Raw genomic sequence first — 27,561 nt, forward strand, 5'->3', positions numbered from 1 at the left:
GTTAATAAAACATAAAGCTGAATGCTGAGGCTCCTCCAGAGAACTAAAAGTGTCTGAGTCAGTTTGGCTTCAGGGCTGGAATGCTTTATGTACGGCAGCTCTACACATTTTGGCCGAATGACTCACAGCTCGTGAAAGCCTAAAAAGCTAACAAAACACCCTGAAGGTCTCTTAATCTTACAGTAAACAACATTTTTAAAACTATTTATCAGTATTTATTGTCCAATCTTCAAATGAAGCCATACAAAGCATAAATTGCAGAAGCCAGGGATTATACAGCAGCATGGAAAGAGTCCATCTACTGTATGCAGATAGCAAACACCCTGTATTATATAACGGGTAGCTCAAGTCATGTTATCCAATTGGTACATAGCAGTGATGTATTACCCACATGCCAGTGCTATGACATCTAATTCTTTTGCACTTTCAGTATCACTCCACATCTGAGAAAAATACGTTAGACTAATGTGTTGTCATAGCTGCTTAGCGACGGGGTCACGGGGGGATCACCTCCGCCAACGTGGAACAGGTTACAGATACAAATTAACAAAGTTGGCTGACCAAACCCGAAAAAAATTCACCTTCTAAACGACATGCAGAGCTACGTAAAGTGGAAGTTCGTTGCGAGCAAGCGAAAACGCAGCAGAAATACACAAAAAAAAGTGTATGGGAAAAAAAGGTTAGAAAAAAAAATCGATTCACCTTTATATCGTCATTTAAAAAAAAAATGTTTAATGATTTTGAAATAAATTTTTTAATGCTAGAATCGTATTTTATTGTTGTAGTCTGAGTAACGTGACGTCATATCCGTTCCGTATCCGTCAACCAAAACAAACCGCAGCCGACCGCAACGAGGAAGTACAAAACAGCGGAGGGTTCGCGTGGATACGACCTGCACCCTCACATTTTAAATCCAACGTGGTAAACACTACACATACAGTAAAGTATGGAAACACTTTGGGTTCTTTTTCTAACTTCGTTCGGTGTTTCACTATGGGAATCGCCTCGGCGTGACCAACTAAGGAAGCTCCAATGACACAACGTCTGTCATTGACAGACAGGTCGACCTGTGTTAGGGCTACGCCCCCTCATATTAACACAGTCGACCGCCCCTTACAAATCATTCTCGCTTTTCTTCCCGTGAAGAAACTATAGCTCCCTCAGCTCATCTAAGCTAGCTTGGTTTTTCTGCTTAACAGTTCACAGACGACCCGTCAAGGAAAACGTCGCCGAACGCAGTTCCCGGCTTTAGTTTGGTTTTGCTGAGTAAGTACTTCGTGAGAAGTGTACTTTGTGGTGTTACACAGGATAATTAACCGAGCAGTGTCCGCATTAAGGCGAGCTGTTTTGTCCGGCTAACCTGTATTTGTTTATCGGCGTAGCCGGTGACTGTGTAACATTATACCGTACGGCTAGCGCGTTAAGGCGAGCCTACTAGGTTCAGTTAGCATTAGCTTGTTAGCCGAACCGAGTACCCGGAGTTCAGCTAACGTGTCACGGCGAGCAGACTCTAACGGTGCGCTGTTAGCTCGGGCTAAACCCCGTTTGCTAACGCTACTAACCGACAGGCTAACGCGTTGCGGCGCGCCTGATACGGCTGAATATTTATACTTTTCGCTCCTTTTCCAGTCGCCATGTCTTCGGCTGCTACCCCCACCAAAGGGTCTGAGCCGAAGGTTAAAGAGGCTGCATCCCGCCTGTGCCCTGCGTCATGCGGGGCTTCCATCTCGGGCAAGGACCCTCATCCTATGTGCATAGCTTGCATGGGCGCTAAACACGCTCAAGCATCGCTGGCTAACCCCCAGTTATGTACCCACTGTGCGTCAATGCCAGAAAAGATCCTGGAAAGGAGGCTGAGAGTGGCAGTGGCCAGCAGTCAGGACCCGTGCCTGTCTGGAGCCATCTCAAAAGCCACAACCAGCACCCATCAGCCGCGAGCCTCAACCGGCTGGGCGGACTCGATGGACGCTGTTTGCCCGGACATGCCTCCACTTTTCGAGGAGCTCCTCGAGGTGGAGCCGGGCTGCGAGGACGCAGAGGGCGATGCCAGCTCTGACCTCCTCGACACGGACGACATGGAGGATGAGGAGGATGACTCCACATTTCCTCTTCAACAGTCCAGACCCCCCAGCGTATCTGATGCTGTTCCCACAGCGGACAGCAACTTATACGAGGTCTGCAAACGGGCCGCGTCCAAATTGGGGATTCAATGGCCCGCAGCCCAGGACGCCACAGGGGCGGAGAGAGATCTATATGATGGTAAGAGGCTCCCACCAGCCCAACCACCATCTAAACAACTCCTGCCAGCAGTGCCTGCCTGCATGAAAGAAATGAGCAGGTACTGGTCCAGCCCATTTAAGAGTAAGCTTCCCACCAAGGGCTACTCAAAGCTTGAGATCCACGGAATGGGGGAACTGGGGCTGGCCGAACCCCCAGCGGTGGAGCCTTCAGTGGCTTATCACCTCCACCCAAACCGTCGCTCTCTCTCAGCTTCCTCCAACATCTCTCTTCCTAGTAAAATGGAGCGCCTCACGGCGTCTGTTTTCCAGAGGATGTATAAGTACGCAGCGCAATCAGTGTGCTCTCTTAATGCAATGACACTGCTTTCTGCGTACCAGGCGGAAATCCTGGAGGAGATGGGTGGACAGCTGGACTCAGGTTCACCTAACCCTGCTCTCTGGGATGAGATTTGTGTTGTGAACGACCTCATCCTGCGCTCCTCACGTGGCGCTGTGCAGGGCTGCGGTCATGTAATGGGACTTGCAGTCTCAGGTGAGAGGGCCCTGTGGCTGAATCTCTCAGGCCTGAGTGATGCTCAGAAGGCAGAGGGTATGGATGCGGCATATGACCCCACCAAAGGTCTTTTCGGTCCAGCTCTGGAGAAAATGAGAGAGACCAGCACCCTCAGAAAACAAGAGGGCGAAGCTTTTGACCTCTGCCTACCCCGACGACCCATCTCTCGCCCCCCTCAGGGACCAAGGGCTGGCTTTGCTGCCGCAGCCTCAGCAGTGAGGGAGAGACAGGGGTCGGACCGCAGACCGCAGAAACAGGCAGCTGGTCAACAGACTAGCCAGCAGCCCCGGTCAGAAAAAGCTAAGCCATGGGGCAAACGCTCTTTCGCTGCAGTTGCAGCAAGAAACCGCCCATCCCACCCCGGGGACGGGAAGAAGGGGCGTGCGACCTAACACCCCTTGCTTCTCCCTCCCCCCCTCCCTCAAAGAAAAGAAAGGGAATGGAGGTGGAACAGAGCCCCCAAGCTCAGGCTTCAGAGGCCCTGGTATGTTCCAGTTTTCCAGAGGTCCTCTCTCAGTTCCTCTCCCCTCATGTTCAAGGGGAAGAGAACAGGGGGCAGGTAACACAGTGTCACCAAGCACTTGTACCCAGTTCAACACTGAAAGAAATAAAGTGTGCATTTTCACAGCCAGGCCAAGGGCCGAGGGTGAAATGCTCCCCTCAAAACAAAATAAAAACAAAACAAGGTCATGGCCTCATAATCCCAGCAGATGGAGCTCACGCTCCTCTGAGGGGAGGCCGCTCCCTCCAGGTGATGGAGGTGACGTCACCGCAGGGCGTGCACAGCCCACTCGCTGCGCGGACAGACCAGTGGCGCGCATGCGCAGTTCACCCATGGGTTTTGTCCACTGTTACCCAGGGTTACAGGCTACAGTTCGCTATGAAACCACCCAGATTCAACGGTGTGTTAGTTTCAGTAGCCAGGGGGGATTCAGCACTAGTCCTAGAGGACGAGATAGCATCCCTGCTAAACAAACAGGCGATCAGAGCCGTCCCGAGCGAGGAAGCGCAGCGGGGTTTTTACTCCCGTTACTTCCTCATTCCCAAGAAGGGCGGCTCAGCCTTACGGCCCATTTTAGACCTCCGTGTGTTAAACAGACACCTACGAAAGTACACTTTCAGGATGTTAACACACAAAGTGCTCTGTCGATCTATTCGTCCAGGAGATTGGTTTGTAACGATCGATCTCTCGGACGCGTATTTTCACATCGCCATTTATCCCGCACACAGGAAGTTTCTCAGGTTTGCGTATCAAGGCAGAGCCTACGAATACCAAGCCATCCCGTTCGGGCTGTCATTAGCACCGAGGGTGTTCACAAAGTGTGTGGAGGCAGCTCTGTCTCCGTTACGGAACAGCGGCATCAGGATATTCTCGTACATAGACGACTACCTGATATGCTCCCACTCACGGGAGCAGGCAGTCAGGGATTCCGCTGCGGTGATAAATCATCTCGGGGATCTTGGGTTCAATATAAACTGGGCAAGGAGTCGAGTAGAACCCGCACAATGTACAGAATACTTGGGTCTCAACATAAACTCGCTCTCCTATCGAGTCACGCTGTCGGAGGGGAGAGTAGCGTCCCTCACTCAGTGTCTCTCCCGTTTCCGGGTAGGGACAGCCGTGACGTTCAGACTCTGTCTGCGCCTACTCGGCCTCATGGCGTCAGTGATTTCTGTCGTACATTTGGGACTCCTATGGATGAGGGATTTTCAGCGCTGGGTCGCGGCGTTGCGCCTGTGCTCACGCCTGTGCTCACGCCTGTGCTCACGCCTGTGCTCACGCCTGTGCTCACGCCGTCACCTCAGCCGCAGAGTGAAAATAACGCCAGCTTGTGTGCTGGCGCTCCGCCCGTGGGAGGACCGGACGGCTCTCGCGTCAGGTGTCCCGCTAGGGGCGGTGTCATCCAGGGTAACCATGACAACGGACGCGTCCCTGTCAGGTTGGGGAGCGACCATGTTGGGCAGAACAGTGAATGGCACCTGGGACCAGAGACTGGCTCAGGCTCACATAAATCTCTTGGAGCTTTGGGCAGTGTTTTTTGCACTAAAGCATTTTCTGCAATTTCTCCAAGGTCGCCACGTCCTGGTGGAAACAGACAACACCACGGTGGTAGCATACATCAACCGCCAGGGCGGGACTCGCTCACTGCAGTTACACAGGTTAGCTCGGAAGATAATCATGTGGAGCAGCTCGAGGCTAATGTCCCTCCGAGCGACTCATGTGCCGGGCGTTTTGAACAGGGGCGCAGATCTCCTGTCCCGGGGAAACCCCCTGTACGGAGAGTGGACTCTCCACCCGCAGGTGGTGGAGCAGGTGTGGCAGAAATACGGCCGGGCAGCCGTAGATCTCTTCGCCTCGCAGGAAAACGCTCACTGTCGACTGTTTTTCTCCCTGTCAGACGTAAATGCACCTCTGGGGGTGGATGCGCTGGCCCACTCATGGCCAAACGTGCTGCTCTATGCATTCCCCCCTCTCAGCCTGATCTCCCCCACTCTAGCCAGGGTGAGAGAGCAGAGCTTGTCGCTAATCCTGATAGCACCGCGGTGGTCATCCAAGCACTGGGTAGCAGAAATAATTCAGCTTCTAGTGGGCGAACCGTGGCATCTCCCCATACGCAGGGATCTTCTATCCCAGGCGCGCGGGGAGATCTACCACCCACACCCAGACCGCATGGCGCTCTGGGCCTGACCCGTGAAAGGTGGAACCTGAACGCGGCAGGCCTGCCCGCACAGGTCATTGACACCATTCAGAGTGCGAGGGCCTCCTCCACTCGCTCTCTTTACAGTTGTAAGTGGCGGGTTTTTGAGGAGTGGTGCGACTCGAGGCACACCATTCCTTTTCAGTGTTCGGTGGTTGACCTGCTATGTTTCCTGCAGGAATTGGTAAATAAGGGTAAGGCCTTTTCTACCATTAAAGTGTATTTAGCGGCCATCTCAGCCTGTCATGTAGGCTTTGGAGAGAAGCCGGTGGGGCAACATCCTTTAGTTTGTCGCTTCATGAAAGGTGCACGCCGCAAGCTTCCAGTTTCCAGGCCCCTGGTTCCTCTGTGGGATCTGTCGGTCGTGTTGGACGCCCTCTCTCATCACCCATTTGAGCCTATAGAGGCGGTGGGGATGAAGTTTATTTCACTTAAAACAGTGTTGCTCTTAGCCTTAACCACAGCAAAGCGTGTGAGTGATTTACAGGCTTTATCCATCCGCCCTTCCTGCTTACAGTTTGCCCCAGGGCTCACCAAAGTCTGCCTACGGCCCAATCCAGCTTTTGTGCCTAAGGTGGTGGAGTCAACCTACAGATGTCCCACAGTGGAGCTTTTGGCTTTTCACCCACCTCCATTCTCCTCAGTGGAGGAGCAGAGGCTTAACACATTATGCCCAGTGCGGGCTCTGCATGTGTATGTGAGTAGATCAGCAGGTTTCAGGAAAGGGGATCAGCTGTTTGTGTCCTGGGCCACTCCCCACAAGGGCAAGCCAGTTTCCCGCCAGAGGCTATCCCACTGGATTGTGGAGGCCATATCCCTGGCTTATGGCTGTAGAGGTCTGCAACCTCCACAGGGGTTAAAGGCCCATTCCACTAGGAGCATGGCCACTTCATGGGCCCTGTTCAAGGGAGTGTCAGTGCAGGACATTTGTGCTGCGGCGAGCTGGGCTACGCCTCACACTTTTTTAAGGTTCTACAGGCTGGATGTCTCGGGGCCATCCTTGGCACGGGCTGTGCTAGAGGCAAACACGCCAGGGTCGGTGTGATGTTCACTGTCTGACTTATTGTTTATGGCTTCGGGAAACGTATGCAATACGGGAGTGGTCTATATCTCCCATAGTGAAACACCGAACGAAGTTAGAAAAAGAACTTAAGGTTACTTAACGTAACCCCGGTTCTTTGATAACAGAGTGAGGTGTTTCACCAGCACGTCCCTACATGCATAGACACGGAAAGAAACCGTTCTAGAATGATTTGTAAGGGGCGGTCGACTGTGTTAATATGAGGGGGCGTAGCCCTAACACAGGTCGACCTGTCTGTCAATGACAGACGTTGTGTCATTGGAGCTTCCTTAGTTGGTCACGCCGAGGCGATTCCCATAGTGAAACACCTCACTCTGTTATCAAAGAACCGGGGTTACGTTAAGTAACCTTAAGTTTCACACAATGACTGGAAAAGCAGAGCAAGACATCACGGCTAAAGCTGCATGCTAACAGGAAACGTTATCGTATTGCCGTAACGTGCGGTCAAGCCAGCCGCCACTCGCATCTTTGTGGTCAAATGGGCCAACGCTACAACTGTAGAGCACCCATATACTGACATTTATTATATTTTTGGGTTGCTGGAAAAAATGTAATCAATAATGCCTGACAATGACTGATATATTTGACTTCAGGACATCTCTGACTACATACATGCTGAAAATCAAACATTTTAATGTATAAAATTTGATTTCTTTTCAAATTAAAAGTCTCTAGAAGCGTATGATTCAACCTTTTCCCATAGTCTACTGTTAAAAAGCCCCTCAGGGCTGAACAATGCCCCTTAGCTGTGATATATTATTATTATTACTATTCATCAAGTGGTGATATGACATACTCTGCCACTTGGATGTATACGTTTTAGTGCATATATGACGCTTTTATGGATCTTATTCAATTTATCTTCCTCTTGGATCCTGTAGGTGAAGGTGTCAAGATGGCAATTTTTTCTGCCCCTGAGCTACTGTTTAACTCTCCTCGAAGAGCCCTGCGTATGATAAAAGTATTCTTGTTCACAACTCTTTGCTCCCACATAATCCCTGTATGAATGCAATCACAAGTCCACACCGGTGCCCAAGGCGTGTTGTATGAGGAAACATGCAGGCTCAAGTTGAATGCGTGAAATCAGAAAAATGCGATAATCCAGCATCAATCAGAATCAGAAATACTTTAATGTTCCCTGGGGGGAAATTGTGACATTACAGTTGCTCTTATATATGTGCATAAAAAAATACAAGAAAAATAGAAATAAAGGAGTATATAAAATGTAAATTATGTACAAATGCCACAATATATAGCACAATATATGTACAGTAGTATAAATAATAGGGCTATCAATTGATTCAAATATTTAATTGCGATTAATTGCATAATTGTCCATAGTTAATCGCGATTATCTGTTCAAAATGTACCTTAAAGGGAGATTTGTCAAACATTTAATACTTTTATCAACAAGGTAGTGGGCAAATATGCTGCTTTATGCAAATGTATGTGTATATTTATTATTGTAAATCAATTAATGACACAAAACAATGACAAATATTGTCCAGAAACCCTCACAGGTACTGCATTTAGCATAAAAAATAAGCTAAAATCATAACATGGCAAACTCAAGCCCAACAGGCAACAACAGCTGTCAGTGTGCTGACTTGACTATGACTTGCTTCAAACTGCATGTGATTATCATAAAGTGGGCATGTCTGTAAAGGGAAGACTCGTGGGTACTCATAGAACCCATTTTCATTCACATATCTTGAGGTCGGAGGTCAAAGGATTCCTTTGAAAATGACCATGCCAGATTTTCCTCGCCAAAATTTTGCGACAAGCTAGTATGACATGGTTGGTACCAGTGGATTCCTTAAGTTTTCTTGTTTCATACGATGCCAGTATCTTCACTCTAGCTTTAAAACTGAGCCTGCTACAACCTACAAATTGTAAGTTGTTTTCATACGTTAAAGAAATTAGTGGCGTTTAAACGAATTTGCATTATCGTGTTATCATATCAACTTTGACAGCCCTAATAAATAAATAAATAAATAAAGAACAAATAAGAAAAAAAGAACAAAAATAAGAAAACAAAACAAAAAAAAACATGGTTGTGGAAACATCATCTTTGTACTATTTAAATGATGCAATAAAGGAGTTCCTTTGCAAAAACCTATGCTCCAGAAGATTCTTACTCAAAAGCTTTGGTTGCAGGTCAGAGTGGACCGATTTATTGGTTTTAAGACGGATTGGACTGTCATTGGCTTGTGATAAAAATCAGATAACGTTGGCTGTGTGAGTCTAGGCATGTAGGTGACTTTAACATTTTAAAAGAACTTCAGTAATGTTTTATGTTGGTTGAATTTCAGTTTAAATGTACTAAGACACTCTGTATCTGATAACTAATTCCAGGCTTTGTTCGGGATGTGTGGTGCCTGGCTGGTCTGCTTCTTACTGACCATCTTTGACGTCTTTCCTTCAAAGTCCGATGAGTATGGCTTCTCAGCCAGGACAGACATCAGCCTGGATGCTGTGACAAACTCCCCTTGGTTCCATGTGCCTTACCCAGGTAAGTGCATATCATACTTTAAAGGGTACATATCATATTTATTTTCAGGTTCATACTTGTATCGGGTTTCTACTAGAACAGAGATACCATGATACCAATGTCGTTATACTATTGGCTCACAAGCGTCGTTAGAAGTGGGAACAAAATGTCAGATATCTTAGAGATAAACAAAACATTCATTTTGGACCTGCCAACATTTTTAAAATGATTAATTCACAATCAATATATTTTTTCTACATGAAAATGAGACCTTTAACGTCTCATAGTGTCTGTCGGAATACACCTGTATTCACCCTCTGTCTGAAACGCTCCGTTCTAGCACCTGTCTCTTCAAGACCCCTTCCTGAAAAAGCCCAGTCTGCTTCTATTGGCTCGCGATAAAAATATGGTGCACATTTGCAAAGGTAGTTCTCAAGCTGTGGGAGGTATATTCTAATGAGCCTGCATGTGACATAGGAAGGGGAGCAAAATCTGAAAGGCTTGTTGAATCACATGTTTTCTGATCTGGACAGCCCACAAAAAACTGGGTTGTCTTATTTCATAGTTTGTGGGTTGGTAGACACTCCAGATACTACGCAAATTTATGAGCACAAGCACCGACAAAGTGAGTTTTTCATGATATTTCGCCTTTAACACATACTTTTTATCCTGGTTGAAGTGTAATTTTACTAGTTGCAACACACATGGTAAGTTTAAATTGTTTTATTTTTATATATATATATATATATATATATATATATATACAGGATGCATTTTACAATAACTATAGGTACATCAGTGCTGCCTAAAGTTGTGCCACTAACTAACAATCAGTCAATTTTTGCTGCAATAAACGTCCGTGTTCCAGGTGTCAGCAGTCGTTTGAAACTGCTGAGTACTGTGGTTCATACAGTTTATTCAACTTGTCTGCCAGCCTCACTTTAATTTCATCTTTGACAAACGTCCAAACCAAAATGCAAACGGAGGACATTCTGCAGCTCAGCTGACGGTTGCACAACTGCTCTTTAATGAACCGCCAAAATGTCGCTGAATCTCTTGGGGTGTTTGCTTTAATTACTTAAAGTGCATCTCCTGATAATTTAGTCTCTAAATTGGGATGATGATGATGATGATGATAGATCAATTAAATGACAGATTTTCATAACCACACTGGGACAAGAAGCCTCCTGCTAGTCAGTTGGCAGTGACTTAAAGTTGAACTGGCAACAACTCATGCAGGATGTCCATGTGGAGCATGTGTTCCTTATTTTCATGGAGCATGTGCTGCTATAATAAAATTATACAACTTTTGAAACTTTTTCAAAACTAATCCCTTTAGAGGTTCGTGGTTTTCATCTTATAAGAGTGATGTTTCTCCCTACATCTTCTTTTGTTCTGCCAGATTTGTGGTGTTTGGAAAACTCAATTGCATGGTTATTTTTTTTTGTCAGTTTTCTTATTCATAAATGTTACAGACAAAATCCGTTTTATGACTTTTGGATTATTTGCACATGGCCCCTGCTGTTTGCAGATGGTACATTCACTCCGACCCTGTAATCTTCATTTTAGCCAGAAAACAATCTACAATGATAACAGGAACAACTGTGCCAATGATACAAATAATCACATGTTTTTATATGATAGCAGGCCAAACACATTCGCCGTTAACAAACTCTTAAAATGTCTGTACGCAATGTTTTTGGCAGGACGTTATATTACTCATTGTGCATAAACGGATATGGAGTAAGGATATTTACAACAACAATAAAATAAAACACAAATTTGCTGGTTTCACTCACTTATCCGAGTATGAACCCAAACCCCTTCTACCATGTGTGACATATAGCAAGAGGGTTTTATGAATATGAACACATGGATGTTTATTCATGTGTGTCTTGGTGCAATTTGTGTGAATGCATGTTGTTGCATACCTTTGAAAGGTTCTGGATTTAAGCCATTAATCAGCTTTGCAGTGAAAATGTTGTTTTTGAAAGGCTAAACGCCAACAAATACAGATTGAAACAGATCATTTTGTTCGATTAAAAACGTGGATTTTGGAAACGATTACATTTATCTTTTTTACACAATTTAATTTATACTTTTGGACCGAGGACGGAGACACAGACGAGGAGCTGCGTCGCTCGCTCTGTGTGTTTGAGAGAGTGACAGAGAGAGGGGAAGAGAGTTTCTGTAAGTTATTAATAATAATAATTTGAATGTCAACATTATGAATGAAGCTTCGAACTATTCGCTAGAGCCCAAGTTATGGTCGGATAGGATTTGGATTATTCAAGATAAGATAATAGTCTGATGTTAAATGGAACACAAAGCTGTGATATAGTTGCACCAAGCACAGACACAGAGACTTTTAAAAGGGAGCCGTTGATGAATAGAGGAGACATTGGTATTAAATAGATAGTTTTAAATGTTTAAGATATTTAAATAAAATGTTCACACTCTTTTATAAATGTTTATTCACATAACTTTAACTGTATTGCTTGCAAAAAGCATAAAAGGTTCTATTTCAAAGCTCCGCGTCCCCTGGCAATCGCATCGCTTATCGGTGATCTTGAGTAACCACAATTAGACGATATGAAAATAGAAACTATCGCCCAACCACAAAAGGAGTGAACCTTCGTTATATTTCAATCCACCTTTTTCATGTGCAATTTGTACATAGAAAATCCTGAGGGGATATTTCAATATTTCAATAAGTTAAGTTTTACCCTTGGCTGAGGCGGAAATGTAATAATAATCGCTGATGAAAACAGATTTATCTAATACACCGGGATCCTGCAGTACCTGCCTTTGCTTCTTCCACCGTAGATGAAGCATTCACATCATATTGCAACCCACTGCCAGAGGCCTCCACACCACAAGTGAGACCATAAAAATTAAGTTGTAAAGAGAGCAGCATCCCTAGATCAAGTCCAGATGGAGAACCATGTGGCATGTTACTTCCCTGTAAGCGGAAATTACAATTCAAAGCCTTGATGTATGAGTTACTGATGCTCAATAAATTACGTAAATTATGGTAACGTAATTTATGTCATGTCATAAAATGGAAGCCAGCCAAAAACATTGTTGAACTTTGTTGGGTAAGCGTTACCATGGGGGGTCCATGACCCGTGATCCCACACTCACCTGTTGAGTTATTAAATCTTGTCATGTAAACCTTTGGTCAGGCAGATGTTTTCTACTGCTGCTTGTCTATAAATCCCTCAATGGTTTAGGAGGAAGGGTTTGTTTGTTTTATTATCGTATGAACCCTCTTTGCCTCTCACGTCATCTGGTAGCAGTCTGCTAGCCATTCCCTCAGTCAAAACTAAATGTAGAACAATCCGTTAATGTGTCACCCGGAGCTGGAACAAACCTCTGAAATATAAATGATGAAAAAAGGATTTTGGCAGAAATCCAGTGTTAAAGTGTAAAGTTGTGTTTCTGTATGATATGGAAACTAACCGATGTCCACTCTGTACACATAGGTCAATGGGGTGTGCCCACAGTGAGTGTGTCTTCAGTGTTGGGTATGATGGCAGGCGTCTTGGCATCTACCATGGAATCAATCGGTGACTACTACGCTTGTGCTCGATTGTCCGGCGCCCCTCCTCCACCGACTCACGCCATAAACCGAGGTATCGCAGTGGAGGGCATCGGCTGCATCCTGGCTGCACTGTGGGGGACTGGAAATGGCACCACCTCCTACAGCCAGAACATCGCTGCACTTGGCATTACCAAGGTACATGTCATAATAGTCTCATGTGTTTTAGGACTGTACAATATAACATTTTAGCAAACAGTTGGGAACGTCAGTTAGACAAGCTACATTACTATTTACAGTATCTGGAGTCTCTGCCGACCTTATGAATATAATATTCACTCTTCTTTAAGCTCTGTTTTTGTCTCCACCAACTCCCAAGAAAAATATCTGGCTCTTTCTAGATATTCCACTTTCTTTACCAGCTAGTTGCTAAATTTGTCTGTGATCGAGTCAAATAGTTGCCCTAACCTAAATGGAAAAAGTCATGTGGTCAAGGAAAGATGTGAAGGAGAATTCATAAGGAAAAGAGAACCGCGGTGCTAAGTGAATCCAACTGCACTTAAACTAGGCTACGGATGTTTGTTTGGTTTTTTAAAGTAACTTTATTAATAACTTCGGATGACACAAGAAGTATACTTCGGTACCAAGTGGATGCCACCACAATTAAACATCGTGGGACGGCATTATCTCCTTTCCTTTCATAAAGGATGGTCCAGTGTATCCTGGATTCACTCAGTTAGGAACCTTCCTGAACAAAAAATACTATTCGTCCGCAGCCTTTGTCTGCAATTTTCTGCTGGGCAGGAAGAGTTCACTTGGTTTATCTGCTCTAGTTTGCAGCTGCCTGCCGCTGCTGGAAATGGGGTTAATGATGAGAATGAACCATAAAGTAAATGTTACGTGAACCCAGAACAACGAGTTAAAAGAGCTTAAAATCTTTGTAAAGCTGCAGAGTTAGTTAGAATTCTGTTTGGGTTTGTCACATTACTCACAGTTATTAGTAAAAAGATTAGTGCAGCTTTAACATCACTTTGTGTGGGAATTGAAAATCCCTTACATCTGCATCATCTGGTGCTGGTGAATAACAATGACTTTGGCAAATAAGAATTTTGACTAATGAGCTGAATGCAAAACAAAGATGGTTTAATTTTTCTACAAACAAAACCTTATGCTATCCGAATAACTCCAAAACTTGAATAATTACACACACATTTTCAAACAACTTTAAAGGAATACTTCACCCACAAAATTACCATTTGTATATCAGTTCCTCACCCAGTGTTCCCTTGAAGTCCTATGCTCACTACTTCCAAACACATCTTCACTTAAACCTTACTGTTTAAAACACTTCAGACTCGCCCGGACTCACACGGACGAGTAGTGCGCCTGTGCAAGTGTGAGACTCTTAATGCAGAAGTGTTTTGAATAGTAAAGTTTTAGCAAAAATGTGATTGGGAAGTAGTGAGCATACGACTAGATGAATGAGACTTGGATTATACTGCACGAGTTATTTGACAGTTTGTAAACAGATGTATTGATATAGTTTTGCTGTTGTTAAACGAGGCCCCCATTTACTTCAAATCATCAAGACTTACTCCATTTTGGATTCTTCGTTCACTGTGGAGGCGTGAGAGAAAAGAAAGTTTTCTTCAAGAATTCAAAGTAACACAAGGAGAGTAATTGATATGAAAATGGTCATTTTATGGGTGAAGTATTCCTTTAACATGACAGTTTAAACCAGCTAATGGCCTCCTGTTTACATACATCCAAACCTAATGCTTCTGTTTTTTGGTTATTTAGAGAGCAGGAACAATGTACTGAGTCTTGACAGACAAATGCTTCTCACTTAAAGCCGTTTAAGTGTAGCAGATCGTTGTGATGGTTAACTGCCCCTCGGCACATTATATCACTCATATCTTTGCGATAAATGATTGTAAAGAAATAAAACATATGTACAGGTTTACATTTTAGGTAAATTATTTAGTTAAAAAATGAAAATAAATTAAAATTGTATTCTTAATTTTTTGAGTAGCAGTAAGTTAATCATCATTATTCTGTTGTCTGACGTCTACATCCAACTCAAAACCATCACAGATGTGATTGAGAGTGTCCTTGTTAAGACATCTGCATGCTTTTCCCCACACAGCGTTCGGGTAAAAATAAAGCCGGCATGGTGAGAATGATATGGAACCCATTAACCCATCTTGTATGCACAGGATAACTAGTCCCTGTGCTCATTTTATGCCAGGTTGGCAGCAGACTGGTTCTACAGACGACCGGCCTTCTGATGATCGTCCTAGGGATCTTTGGGAAATTTGGAGCAGTTTTTATCACCATCCCAGACCCGGTCATCGGAGGCATGTTCCTCGTTATGTTTGGAATGATTGCAGCAGTGGGAATATCCAACCTCCAGGTAAACATGTTTCAGTATCGTGACGTATCATATTTCATTTGATGGACACTTTTATCCAAATCACCTCCTGTATTGAGATGACCCCCTTCCTTGTGAAAATCAAGACCCTGACACACAGAACATCCACCCTGCTGCGGGGCCCTTAAACTAGATACTGAGTAGCTGGTTCCAGCTGGTTCTGCTGCTCTGGCACTGACCCTGTGACCTGAAATACAAGCAAAAACAGAAGATTCCTATGGAGATCAATTAATAAAAATAACCTTTATTTGGGTAGCGCTAAGTGCAAAAAAATATCCAAATAAACAGATTAAATAGTTGCAGACAAGCAAATCACAATCCAACAAAACAAAAAAAATAAATCAGTATAATTAAAGCAGCAGTGGGTAGGATTGGAGCAAATATGATTAAAAAACAGTTTTGTTTTTTTAAAACGATCACTATATCCTGACAGTAGTGCTTGAGACAGGTAATCTGAAAAAAATCATGTTCCTCGGTGTCCTCCGGTGTCCTCTGGTGCTCCTAAAGGCATCTGCAAGATTTCACAGACCGGAGGAAAACAACCAATCAGAGCTGAGCTGGAGCCTGCCGTCTCTGAGCAGCTGTCAATCACTCTCGATCTCTGGTCAAACTAGGCAGCGCTGATCAAATATGACTCAATATTCTGTTACTGTAATGCCTATTTCTCTCCTCAAATGCTTTCGGAAACATCTTGTAGTGTACTGTTTGGCTGTAAAATGAGAAAGTTTGCTCCGACTGGTGGGCGGTGCTTGGTATTTCCTCAACTGATTTCAACATGGCTACCCGGTCACAAACTTTCTCATTTTACAGCTAAACCGTACACTACAAGATGTTTCTGATCAGCGCAGCCTAGTTTGACCAATTGATCGGAGTTTGCAAGTGATTGACAGCTGCCTCCGTTGAATGAACAGCCAATAGGAACACTCTCTCTGAATTGACCTGTGATTGGCCAAAGTCTCCCGTCACGGGCTAGATTTTTTAAAACCTGAAAACAGAGCCATGAGGAGGTGCAGAAGTTTAGTTTTCTCTCAGAACATTTGAATTATAATATGCTGAAAGTATATATATTTATATAAATAAAGTATATATATACAGTATATAAGTGTGTATATATATATATATATATAATATAAAAAAACAAGAAAAAAAAATACCAAAGTGACTATTTAAAACAGAGATCAAAGCTCAGCTGTTTCTCAAAGGAATTAAATCATTTCCAGTGGCATGTCAAATATTAAATACCATACCATTGCTCTCTCCGCGTGCATATTTAGCATGGCAGTTACTGGCCCTCTATAGGTTGAGTTCATAATGCATCCACGGGTGTCTTCTCAGGATGGTACACTTTTAGTCGGCAGTGTAGTTGGGAAACCGTCCAAGTAACCAAACGAGCTATGGTCAACTGTGATCCTGTTTCCTGGCACGAGATATCTGTGTGATTAAAGCAGGAGTGCCGGGGCAAGTCTTTGGCACTCTTGCCTATTAAAACAACCCACAAAGATATCTCTTACATTGTTATCATCAGAAGATATGTTTAACTTTGGATATAAGTTCAGAAAAAAGGACATTTTTGTGTAAGTATTTGCCAGGATAAGCGGTTACACATAATGGATGGATGGATTAAGGTGAAGAAATTTTCCTGGTAAAAACGTCAACAGGGTTCCTTATTTTTATCATACAGAGTGATAAGGGATTTATTGACGTTTAACAGCAAGTGATAAACATATTAATAAAATGTATTACACTTATCTCTTCCGAAAGAAATCTGACAGTATCTTCCCTCCCGTGCCTTTCCAGTACACAAACACTGGGAAGTTAGTTGGAGCAGAAATCTGACAGAAACATTTGATAAAATATTATTCTTAATAATATAAATCGTTCTAACGTTTTTTGGCTTCAGAATGTAACTCAAACTAATCCTTTAAGAGCACCACAAAGGTATTTCAGTGGGCAGGGATCTTTAGATTCCAAGCAGCTGGGAGTTTAAGGGAGTATTTACCAGGAAATTAAACTGAAAGTACAGAAATAATTTTTTATGTATTTTGTAACATTGCAATCACTAAATCATTATTTTAGAGAGCAAAAATCCCAACCAGACAGTTTTTTTCCATCAAGTTTTTCCCATTAGTCTTTGTAAAAAGATGAAACATTATACTAGGATTTAGTGTCCGTATTTCAATGATTATTTTGTTCGCATTGAACAACTACAGCTCCCTTGAGTCTTTGTCATAGGTGTCAAAACCTCATGGGAGCTACAGTATAGCATACATACAAAAAAAAGAAGAGTTTGCAATCACAAGCTCAGATTTAGCTTAGAATATGTACGGAAAACCCTGGTGTCATATTTCAGTTTTTCAGAAAGACTAATGAAAGAAAATATGTTTGAGCTGAAAGCTAGTAGAGCAGAACTGTGTCAACCCCCCACCCTCAGATATACAGCATCACGGTCATGTTGTGTAATGGGGCTGGATAAATGCTGCTTCTGTATACTTTAATTAATCAGTCAGAGAGCATTTATAGACAGGGTTGCCCTCGGGCTGGTCTGAGTTGACCTGTCATGACCAAATAGATGTGAATCCTGGAACAAATCTCATTTGAGGTACCGATGGGGGCTGCACGATTATTTTATCAGTATTAAGATCACGACTCTTTATCCCGATTATTCATTAATTTAAGGGACAACCATTTTTTAATTGCACTTTCACTTAAAGAAGCAGAGCACTGCTTTCACTTCCATGTTGTGCTACATTCCTGCTAATTAACAAATCTTTGCATCAAAATTAGACTTCAAATTAATTTTCTTCTTTACTTTAATTCAGAGCATTTTGTATTATACGACAGAGAGCAGACGAGCAAAACGAGTACTATAATACAGTATATTACTCTTCTACTCTGGACTGCAGCTGCACAATTCAGGAAAGGTTTTCACAGGCTGACGCTACAGGATGTACACACAGCAGGGCATGACAGCTCCCCAAAAGTGAAACCGAACCATCCCGATCGCCCCTTGGCGGCTGGCTGTTAGTTTAGGAAGCGCTTGAGTTTATATGCAGCACAGTTTTCTATGAGCGGAGTCAATATCGCAGTCGATCATGTTCATTTAATTGTGGGAAGCCAAAATAGTAATCAAGATTAATATCCGATTAATTGTGCAGCCCTAGGTTCCTGATCATCCTAAACATTTTAGTGAAGCTGAATAACACAATAAAGTAATAATTATAATATTAATAAGTCTGTCTCTCTCTCTCTCTCCAGTATGTGGACCTTAACTCGTCTCGTAACCTGCTCATCCTCGGCTTCTCTACCTTCAGCGGTCTTGTTTTACCTACCTGGTTTCACTCCAATCCCGGCATCATTGACACAGGTGATTTTCACACACACACACACACACACACACGCACACACACACACACACACACACACACACACACACACACACACACACACACGCACACAAAGTGTTCTCATTGACCCGGCCCCTTAAAATGGGAACAGCCCTCCAGGATGTTAATAAATCTACACAACTATTTCCACCGCTATTAACACATTTCTTTAGTCTTGAAAGCACATAAGCAGTGTAACTGAAGGCGCGGTGATGACGCATGACCCAGCCTCTTTCCTTCAGAGAGAGAGCGGGGAGGGGGACAACTGTAGATTCGGCATATTTTCACATTAAACTGTGAAATTAGAGTTGAGTTCAACCAGTGTTTCTGTCCAGTTTGAAAGAAGTGTTTTACGATGCTCCGCTACGTACAGCTGATCTCAACATAAACAAAAATACGCGTGGATGATGGCGCAAGCTGAACGGAGAGGGGGGGGGCAATCGTACTTGGGCACCTTGGCGGAGGTCTGCACTCTACGAGTGCCATTCTAGTTTTATATATATTTATTTGGTGTGCCTTTATTTCGTGCAAACCCTTTTTTACTGATGCTGAGGAATGTATCTTGGGTCTCCCCTCCAAAATCAAAGATATAGAATCAGCAAACAATGCCAGAAATTGACACATCCGAGCTGTAAATCCAGAGGAGCAATGTGGTCCTCTGACAGTGAGTTAGAAGGCTGTGTGCTCTCACAGCTCCACTTACAGATTACCCTTGAAAAGGTGGCAGCGGTTCTGCCAGCCTAAGCTTCTAAAGCCAAGGTGTTCCCAAATCCCACAGGCCCAGATGGCAAACACTTGGTTACCTTTAGTCTTTAGCCTAGATTTGATAGTGGCATGGAGAGCTTTTTTAATTGTTTTACCTGATCCTGAACTCTGCAGTTTAGGTATAGAAATGTCGGTCGGTTTGTATCTCAGTTGGTCAGGCTGTCGGGTCAAACCACATGGCACACAATCTTATCCTATATTCTAGGTCCTGTTGGGTGGATAGCTTAAAAAGCTAAACACTCACCTGGACCATTGCCACAGTTGTAGCTTACCTTTTACACTTCTTACACTCTTGATCTTGAGTCTTTACACACTTTGTGCTTGTTATTGCCTGGGGTATAAGGCTGAGGTTGTCATATTCATTTAAAGTTGAATAATGTGGTGGTTGTGAGTCCCTTTGAGAGTGTGACTGTAAGGGCGTTTCAAACAGGCTTGTCTTGATTAAACATGACATTAGCTACCTGGGGAAACGACAGTTACAGCAGCTGGGGTGTGCAAATTGTTGGTTATTGCCAAAAAAGGAAGTTCATTCTTGAAAAAGCAACCCCATGGACATTAATAATATACAAGTAGGATCACTTGTCATAATTGTTTATCATATGTTCACTCATTTTTAGATTACAGGTTTCACTGATTGACTTGCAGGATTTCTTTAATCTGGTCTCAGTTTATTTTGCCAATAATTCTTAAATTTATGAGTGCAGAAAAATGTTGTTCATGTTCATGAAAAACTTTGAAAATGCATTTTGTTTTTGACTGACAGCTGCCATGCTTCTGCCATGATCTGCTACGTCACCACTCTAATATTTATTCGTGAAATCTATTTGTAACCTGGCAGCTCTTGAAAAAGGACAGAGGGAGAAAATTAGGGTGTTCGGGTGACCGAGGGCAAAATTCTCAAACATCCCCATCTGGGTTTAATCCGGGTTTAATCCGGGTTAATTCTGGGTTTAGTCTGGGTTGGTTGTATACACAAATGGCAGTGGTTGAGGGTGAAAAGTCGTGGATTATGTCACTTTATTAGTGTCACTACTGGTTGATCAGGTAGGTAGAGGAAACCAGTAGGATACTGGGAAAACCAATCTGTGGAGGAAAAAATAAAGAAAAAAAAGTGAAATATTGTTTTGCAACACAAGTAATTCTCCACTTTACACACATTACATAAACTTAAAACACACATGCACTCAATCACGTACAAACATATACGCAACACGTAGAACCCAATTACGCTAATCCAGCCACGAAACATTAATCCAACAAATGAAATTAGACCATGTGGAGCTTTTACAAATCAGATCAATCAGAGATCTTAGAACCAATCAGAGATCAATCACCGGCCATCAGCTGATGATTCCCTACTTTTGATGACACATTGATCGGCTGTGGAGCATCTTTGTGGCCGCCGCCTTGAAGCACCTTCAAAAGAGCAATCCTTAAGATTAAACAGCTCCTCTCTGCAGACATATAAGACCTTGATCCCATGAGTCGGGTGATGCGAGTGTCTCCCAGGAAAGTGCTAATCCAGAGTTCAACACTGGGCATGAGGGTTTGTCTGGGTCTCTGAGGTCTAGGCTGCTTACCTTCCAATCCTCTTGGCTAACCCCCATGTCACTGGCTGTAATCTGCCCGGTTCAGATAAAGCACTCTTTCCCCCCCGAGTTTGTCCCCGAGCCTCAACACTCAGCTGATAGCGCCACACAGGAGGAGGCCTGTCAACGCTTTTTGTAAACACACTGCTGCTCTACCAGACTACTTTAGATGTACAGAATGTGGGACTTAAAACCAACTCAGTGGGTGCCTTGAACTTTTGACTGCATCCTCACTGGGGAGGAAATGTGTGGGCGTGTGCGCCTGTGTGTGTTTGTAAAACTATGTCAGCGCTGTTTGCAACTCTTGATTACGTTTTTTCAACTTCATTAGGCAGTTCACACATGACTTGAAGGAGATCTTGCAGATCGAAACATTGCCTTAAAAAAAGAGAAATAAACTATTTATTTGGAGCCTAACAGTGAGCAGGCCTCCTTTGTAGCCTGTAGTTTACACATGAACCACCGGGTGCCACATGAAAGGCTAACTTAGGACTCATGAAATTGAGGTGACACGGTGGTCTAGTGATTACAGAGGCTGCCCCTCAGCCACCAAGCAACCTTTATAGACCTTTTCAAACAACATATTGGCAATATAAACTGATCAAACTAACTTCTAAATGGGCCACATTGTATTTCCTGTTGCAGTGTTTGTTAATGCAGTAGCTGACAGGAAGTCAATTTGGACCAAAACTGTTCAGTCCAAATTTATGGACGTCTGTTGACGTGCAATGCTGACCTAATGCTCTCCATTTTGACGACTCCGTAACTTTGCCAGGCCTGCCATTAGAGATGTGACGGTGAGGACATTTTCTGTGTTACCGATCACACGGGACATTTTACAAGAAAAGACTACGGTCAACATGTGTAGCCGCTTACTTTGATCTTTAACGTCGGGTGGCTGTGTGTCTGGCCTCTCCGGTCGAGCTTTCACTGCTTGGGCAGCAGATTTCCACCCGGCGCTGCTCCGCTGCGCACACCGGCTATAACCGCACCGTCCTCTTCACGGCGATTACCTCATTAACTTTATGGTTCCCTTATATCTTTGGGTTTATATCTGGAATATTGGCAAATAGGCGTTTTTGCTTGTCTGTCAGATGTCTTGTCTGTCAACTTTCTCTCGTCCCGTGTGTGTGAAATCTGACTCCATGCTGAGACTCCATACGGAGCAGACACATTCACTTTCAGTTTGTGGCGTCCATCGTACGACTATGTATTTGATAACACGGCATTGATACGTGAAAATGAACTAAATGGGTTTTATTTCTGTAAAAAAAGCAAAACGACGGTGGGTACGTAATGTAATGGGTGTGTGCCCGACCACCGTGCAACACAGGTAACACCGTCTACCGCGGCAAGCCTACCTGCCATGTGGCCTCTAAGGGAAGCTCAATGCAATGTACCAGTTCTCTTTGAAACGTCACTTCAAAAGTGTCATGAATACTTACCCTTACTTACTTAAGCCTCACACAACCCTAGTGGTATCCTGCCATGGAGATAGTTTTAATTTTGCTCGGCAAAGGGTCGAGATATTTTTCTCTGAGATATCTGCAGCAAGCCAAATACAATGGAGGCGAGTGGAATTTTGTTTAGTGGTGATTACAGAATTGCAAAATGACGATTAAAAATTGAGCTCCAATGAAAACTGTTCAGTGAAATCTGTGGATTATCCAGAGTTTAGTGAGCGATTAGAAGTGGGCTGTTGGTTGGTTGCTTCAAGCACTGGTGAGATTATGAAATACGATCCAGAAAGTCCAGATTAAGTAGCCCTCTGCGTTGGCACCCCCACCGCCTTAAAGATCTCATTCATATGAATGAAGAGTCTGTGTTTTTTTACACAGTGTTAAAGCCTCACTGAGACACTGTTTAGAGCTGAAAGTAAGTCTGTGAATTTACGAGTTGTGGATGGGCGTGTCCAACTTTAATTCAGGAGTTTGTGACCCATTACAGACCTGCAGTTAACGTTTGCCATTTTATTAACTGTAACCACTTTAACTATGTTTGTAATTGTCATCTAACCTGAAACCATACCGTACCCATAGTTTATCTACCATAACCATGATCTTTCCCTAACCATGCCGTAGTTGCCATGCACAGATCTTCTAGAAAGTGAAAATTTGTCACTGGATGTAATGTGGGGATGTGGGAATCTTTGCTTCATGAATATGTCATTTTAAAGCGATAAGGTGTGTAATGTATTTTAGGAACATTTTACTTATATTTCTTAGATTCTCTTCACATACTGACAGCAATCAATAAATCCAATGCACTAACAAAAAAAAGAAAACATATATGGTATCTGAAATGATTGAATGGTCCACCTACCTGCCCGTCTACCTTCCTGCTTATCTGCCTGTCTAACAACCTGCCTGCCTACCTGCCTGTCTAACTACTTGCCTGCCTGTGCGCTCTCTGCCCGTGCACTCATTGCGCATCACTGGAGTCTTCCACAAGCTGCTAGCTTGACAGCTGTGAGTACTAACAATAACCATGTTCGTTGTTTATGTTTATGATGATGATTTTGGGTGAGTGCCGTTGGAGGGAGGCCTGAAGGGACGAACTGTCAATGTTGCCGACATGGCGACTTTTGCTAGAGCTATAGTGCTGCTAGTTACTTTCATTGGAAAAGAGTTGGTAGAGAGTTTTTAAAATCTAGCTTACTGTTGCTAGTTTCTCCAATGTTACATACCCAAACTTTAGGAAATGTTGCATGCATTTTGATTATTGAAGTTAGAAAAAAGTTTGATAATGATGACAATGTCATTTTTGGACATCTGGAGGGAATTCAAATTCAAAGTATATGACTGGTTTAACACAGAAAGCAGGTTTGAGATCCATCCAATAGATGTATCAGAGCTGGACTGTGTATGGATTAGCTGTCATCTGGTCCTACAAGATTTACGAGCAGGCCCCCATTGGCTGTTGGTTTGAGGAGGCTTACATTTCTTTCAGTTTTAGTAGGCTGAACTTAAACCTAACCTCTGACCTCTGTATGGAGGTGGAGGAGCAAATAGATTTAAGAAGATTTATAGTTGTTATTTCAGAAGCTGTACTGACTGGGTAACAAATGCTATTTCTTTACTCTTCTCTGTTTGAAGGAATAAAAGAGCTGGACCAAGTGATTGTCGTGCTCTTCACCACACACATGTTCATCGGAGGGTTCTTTGGGTTTATCCTGGACAACACCATTCCAGGTAAGACAAAATACTTGTGGTAATTATAAGACATGATAAAAACAAGCTACAACATCACTATCGGCTAACCTTGTCTTTTCTTTTTCAGGCACTTGCAAAGAGCGGGGCATCAAAAGCTGGCAAGAAAAGGTGCAACAGGGAAGCAAAAGCATGTGCGACGAGTCGTGCTATGACATCCCTTTCTGCAACGGCCTTCTGAAACGGTTTAGATGTTTCCAGTACCTGCCCTTCCTCCCTTCTTACAAGACCACCCAACCGGGGACATCCTAGTAATGAAGTGTTTACTTATAGGGTGGCATTGATGCTGGTCTATTAGCCCTATAAAACAGTAGTTGAGGTTCTGTTAAACAAATAATATCTAAACCTTACATCTTCTTTAGGACTCAAAGTTCAATACTTTTGTCCTTATGTAGAGTAAAACATTGATTTGAACATTTTATTGAATTTCAAAAACAAAGTTGAGTTACCGTCTCCTTACAGTTGAAATCAATAAACTAAATATTCAATGTCTAGGTTAATAAAACATCTGTAGTGCCTGAACAAGCAAAAATCAGCATGATACACTTATGAATAATCATCAGTCCTGAAAGAGGTTGTGAAGACATTAATTTGACACACGTCTAATTTGTGAAAGATATTTTGAAGATGAAACATTTTGTTAATTTAAGAAAATGTAACATCTCTTGGATGTGCAAAGCTTTTTGAGGCTTTCAGCATGCACAAAGTCTTTGCATTACTCATGTTTCACTCGTCTTTTTTGGACATCAGCCGATTGACCTTGAAATAGATATGCTCAATAAACTGGTGCACTGTTCCGATTCAGAGTCAGATGTAAAGACTGAGTTAGTATTCGGTTAATGTGTCATGAAGCTGCACAGAACCCACTGTTCAGGTGTTACAAATGTGTAGTAACCCATACGTTTTCAATAGGATAATTACTACCTCATCAAGAACAGTAACTTATAGAAACAGCTAATTAATTAAAAGGCTTTTTCATAAAAAAATATATATATATTATGTGATGTCTGTGTTCATTAACATTTCATTATTAAGGTTACTGCTTTATACATTTCATTTTTGTTTTGTCACTGTATAGAAGTCAAATTTAAATTTTTACATATGATGCTTTTACATTTAAGAATATATATATGCAATTTTACTAATTTTTGCACTATAATTTTCAATCAGTCCTAAGCTGTGACGGGTTGTTGTTAAATAAATTCTGAAGTTAATATAGACTTTTATCATGCTTCTCAAAATTATTTCAACTTAGATATTAGATATTAGACTACGATATTAGATTGGGTTTAAGTTTGTTTTTGCCAAGTATTTATCTCCACAGTTTTCTAATTACATTCATATGATTGTGTGTGCGTGCGTGCGTGCGTGCGTGCGTGCGTGCGTGCGTGCGTGCGTGCGTGCGTGCGTGCGTGTGTGTGTGTGTGCTTTTACTTTTTCATTTGAGAATGAAAACTACACCACAAATCCATGAAATTCAATAATCTTGTTGCATTTTAAAGAGCTCTTTGGGTATGAAATTCAGGTATTGAGATATAATGTTCAATATCTTCTATTAGTGTGGTAACATTCAAACATTTGTTAAGTAACACCAAAGACAAAGAACAGCTGAGGCTGATGGTAATGTCATTAATATCTAATCACAAACCAGGGAAGAGTCAGGGGCTTACCAAAGTAATTGCACTTTATCCTGCGGGGGAATGTGAATGTCTGTACCAATCTTGCATGGTAAGCTATCCAATTGTTGTTGAGACATTTCAATCCAAACCAAAATATTTGAACCTGCTGGTGACACAAGAGAAAAATTCAGGAAATCGTCATAGTCTGTAAATTTAATCCTCTGGGAACCATGAATGCCCCTACAAAATTTCACTGCAATCCATCCCATATGTAAATCTTAAACATGCTGGCCTCTTGGGGGCAGTATAAACAAGTTGTAACCATAACATCGACACACTGACATCAAATGGTTAAGGTTAGGCATTGACCTGAATGGGTAAGGTGAGGCATTGACTTGAATGGGAAAGGTGAGGCATTGACTTGAATGGGAAAGGTGAGACATTGACTTGAATGATTACGGTTAGGCATTGACTTTGTCGAGAGCCGTGTTGTGGCAATAGATATTATAGAATTTTGAATTTAGCACCTTTAATCAAAACTATTTTATTAGAATCAAAACTTTATATAATAAATTTGCCGGCTGGACTTAAATTATTAGTCGGCTTTGTGGCCGGCAGCCGGCACTTACGGAAAGCTCTGCTACTCACATTTTTTATGATTGATGATTGATTGCCAGCTTGAGATTTAGATGGCACATCCGTATATACCCGTGGCGACGGGGCTGGCTGAAACTCACTATAAAGCTCCTTAAACTCCACTCCAAACTGAAAAGCCGGGTAATAATTCTGTCTGTTTTCGTCACAGCGAGCGATACCTCTCACACTAGACATTGTCATTTGATATGATATTATTATTAAAATATCAATTATAGCCATTTTAATATTTCTGGGTTTGTTGATTTAACATTATTACAGAGGAAGTATAGCCTGCGGCAGCTGAGTGGCATGGTGTATGGATTTAATATCTGTTGACAACCATCATGTTAATCCCTTCTACCTGAACTCCTACAACACCTCTACATACATATAGGCGCGCACACCCTGCTGCTTATTACCCAACACACCCAGTGCAATCATTAATCTGCCTCTCAGACGGAGACACAGACAAATTGTCATAATTATGCCATTATCATTTTAAGAGCCCTTAATTGCGCTTTAATCTGGTGACTGATGTGCCGTTGAACCACCGTGAGTATAAATGCTAAGTCATTTGTATTCTTGATTTACAGACTGGGTTTGGATATATCTCAATGACTTAGCATCCGTCCTGACTTTGCTCTCTCATTCTGCTATGTTCAGCTGTTTAAGCACAAGGAGCTGATATCGATCAGATTTCAGCATCCTGACACTGAAATGCACTCACAGTTTGGGATCATTTCACACTCCCTCCCATCAAGCTGCACCCTATGGAGGAGAACTGGATATTCAGGCTTCTCTGTGTGGTCGATTGGCACCACCCTTGTTCAAATGGCATTGTTCTGAATGCCATTTAAAACGTAATGAAATAAAATGTTGAAATACTTTAGAATTAACACCAATTGTGGTGAAGAGAATTGCTTTTAAAGACCTACATTAGGGCAAGACCCAACCCTGCTGGGGGGACAAACTATTCCACCGCAGCCGTCTGAGGTCAGACAATTTACATACTATCTGAGTGGTCATCATGCCATCGGTTACTGAGAATGGGGGGTTTGGTTGCTTTTAATGAGGATTGGCAATTTAGGATCAATTATATCAAAGGTTGATTGTTTTAAATTGATATATCAGCAGATACTTTAGGCTATGTCTGCTCAGTTGTCTGCTTTCGCGCCTTTGGGCTGCTCGTGTCTGCTGAATGCCGGCGACTTGTGATGGCATGTTAAGAGCTAACGACAAAAATTGCAATACATTTTCTATTTGCTAACAGGCCTTGGAGGATGGTTCTGTGGATCAATTCTCCGTAACGCGCCGTAGACATTTG

The 27,561-nt window shown here is 42.7% G+C and overlaps 1 protein-coding gene across 2 annotated transcripts in view; it reads left to right on the forward strand.

Moving 5' to 3' along the window:
* The window catches only part of LOC141766664 (solute carrier family 23 member 2), an 88,179-nt gene extending 62,977 nt beyond the window's left edge, over positions 1–25,202 (forward strand). For both annotated transcript variants that reach the window (XM_074633677.1, XM_074633678.1), the window contains 6 exons: positions 8,929–9,085; positions 12,550–12,803; positions 14,854–15,018; positions 18,292–18,400; positions 23,869–23,964; positions 24,053–25,202. In XM_074633677.1, coding sequence (XP_074489778.1) covers positions 8,929–9,085; positions 12,550–12,803; positions 14,854–15,018; positions 18,292–18,400; positions 23,869–23,964; positions 24,053–24,234 — 963 coding nt within the window. In that variant the 3' untranslated portion in view covers positions 24,235–25,202. The remainder of the gene's footprint in view (positions 1–8,928; positions 9,086–12,549; positions 12,804–14,853; positions 15,019–18,291; positions 18,401–23,868; positions 23,965–24,052) is intronic.
* Positions 25,203–27,561: the final 2,359 nt, after the last annotated feature.

This window comes from Sebastes fasciatus, chromosome 4 (assembly GCF_043250625.1).
Source record: "Sebastes fasciatus isolate fSebFas1 chromosome 4, fSebFas1.pri, whole genome shotgun sequence".
NCBI lineage: Eukaryota > Metazoa > Chordata > Actinopteri > Perciformes > Sebastidae > Sebastes > Sebastes fasciatus.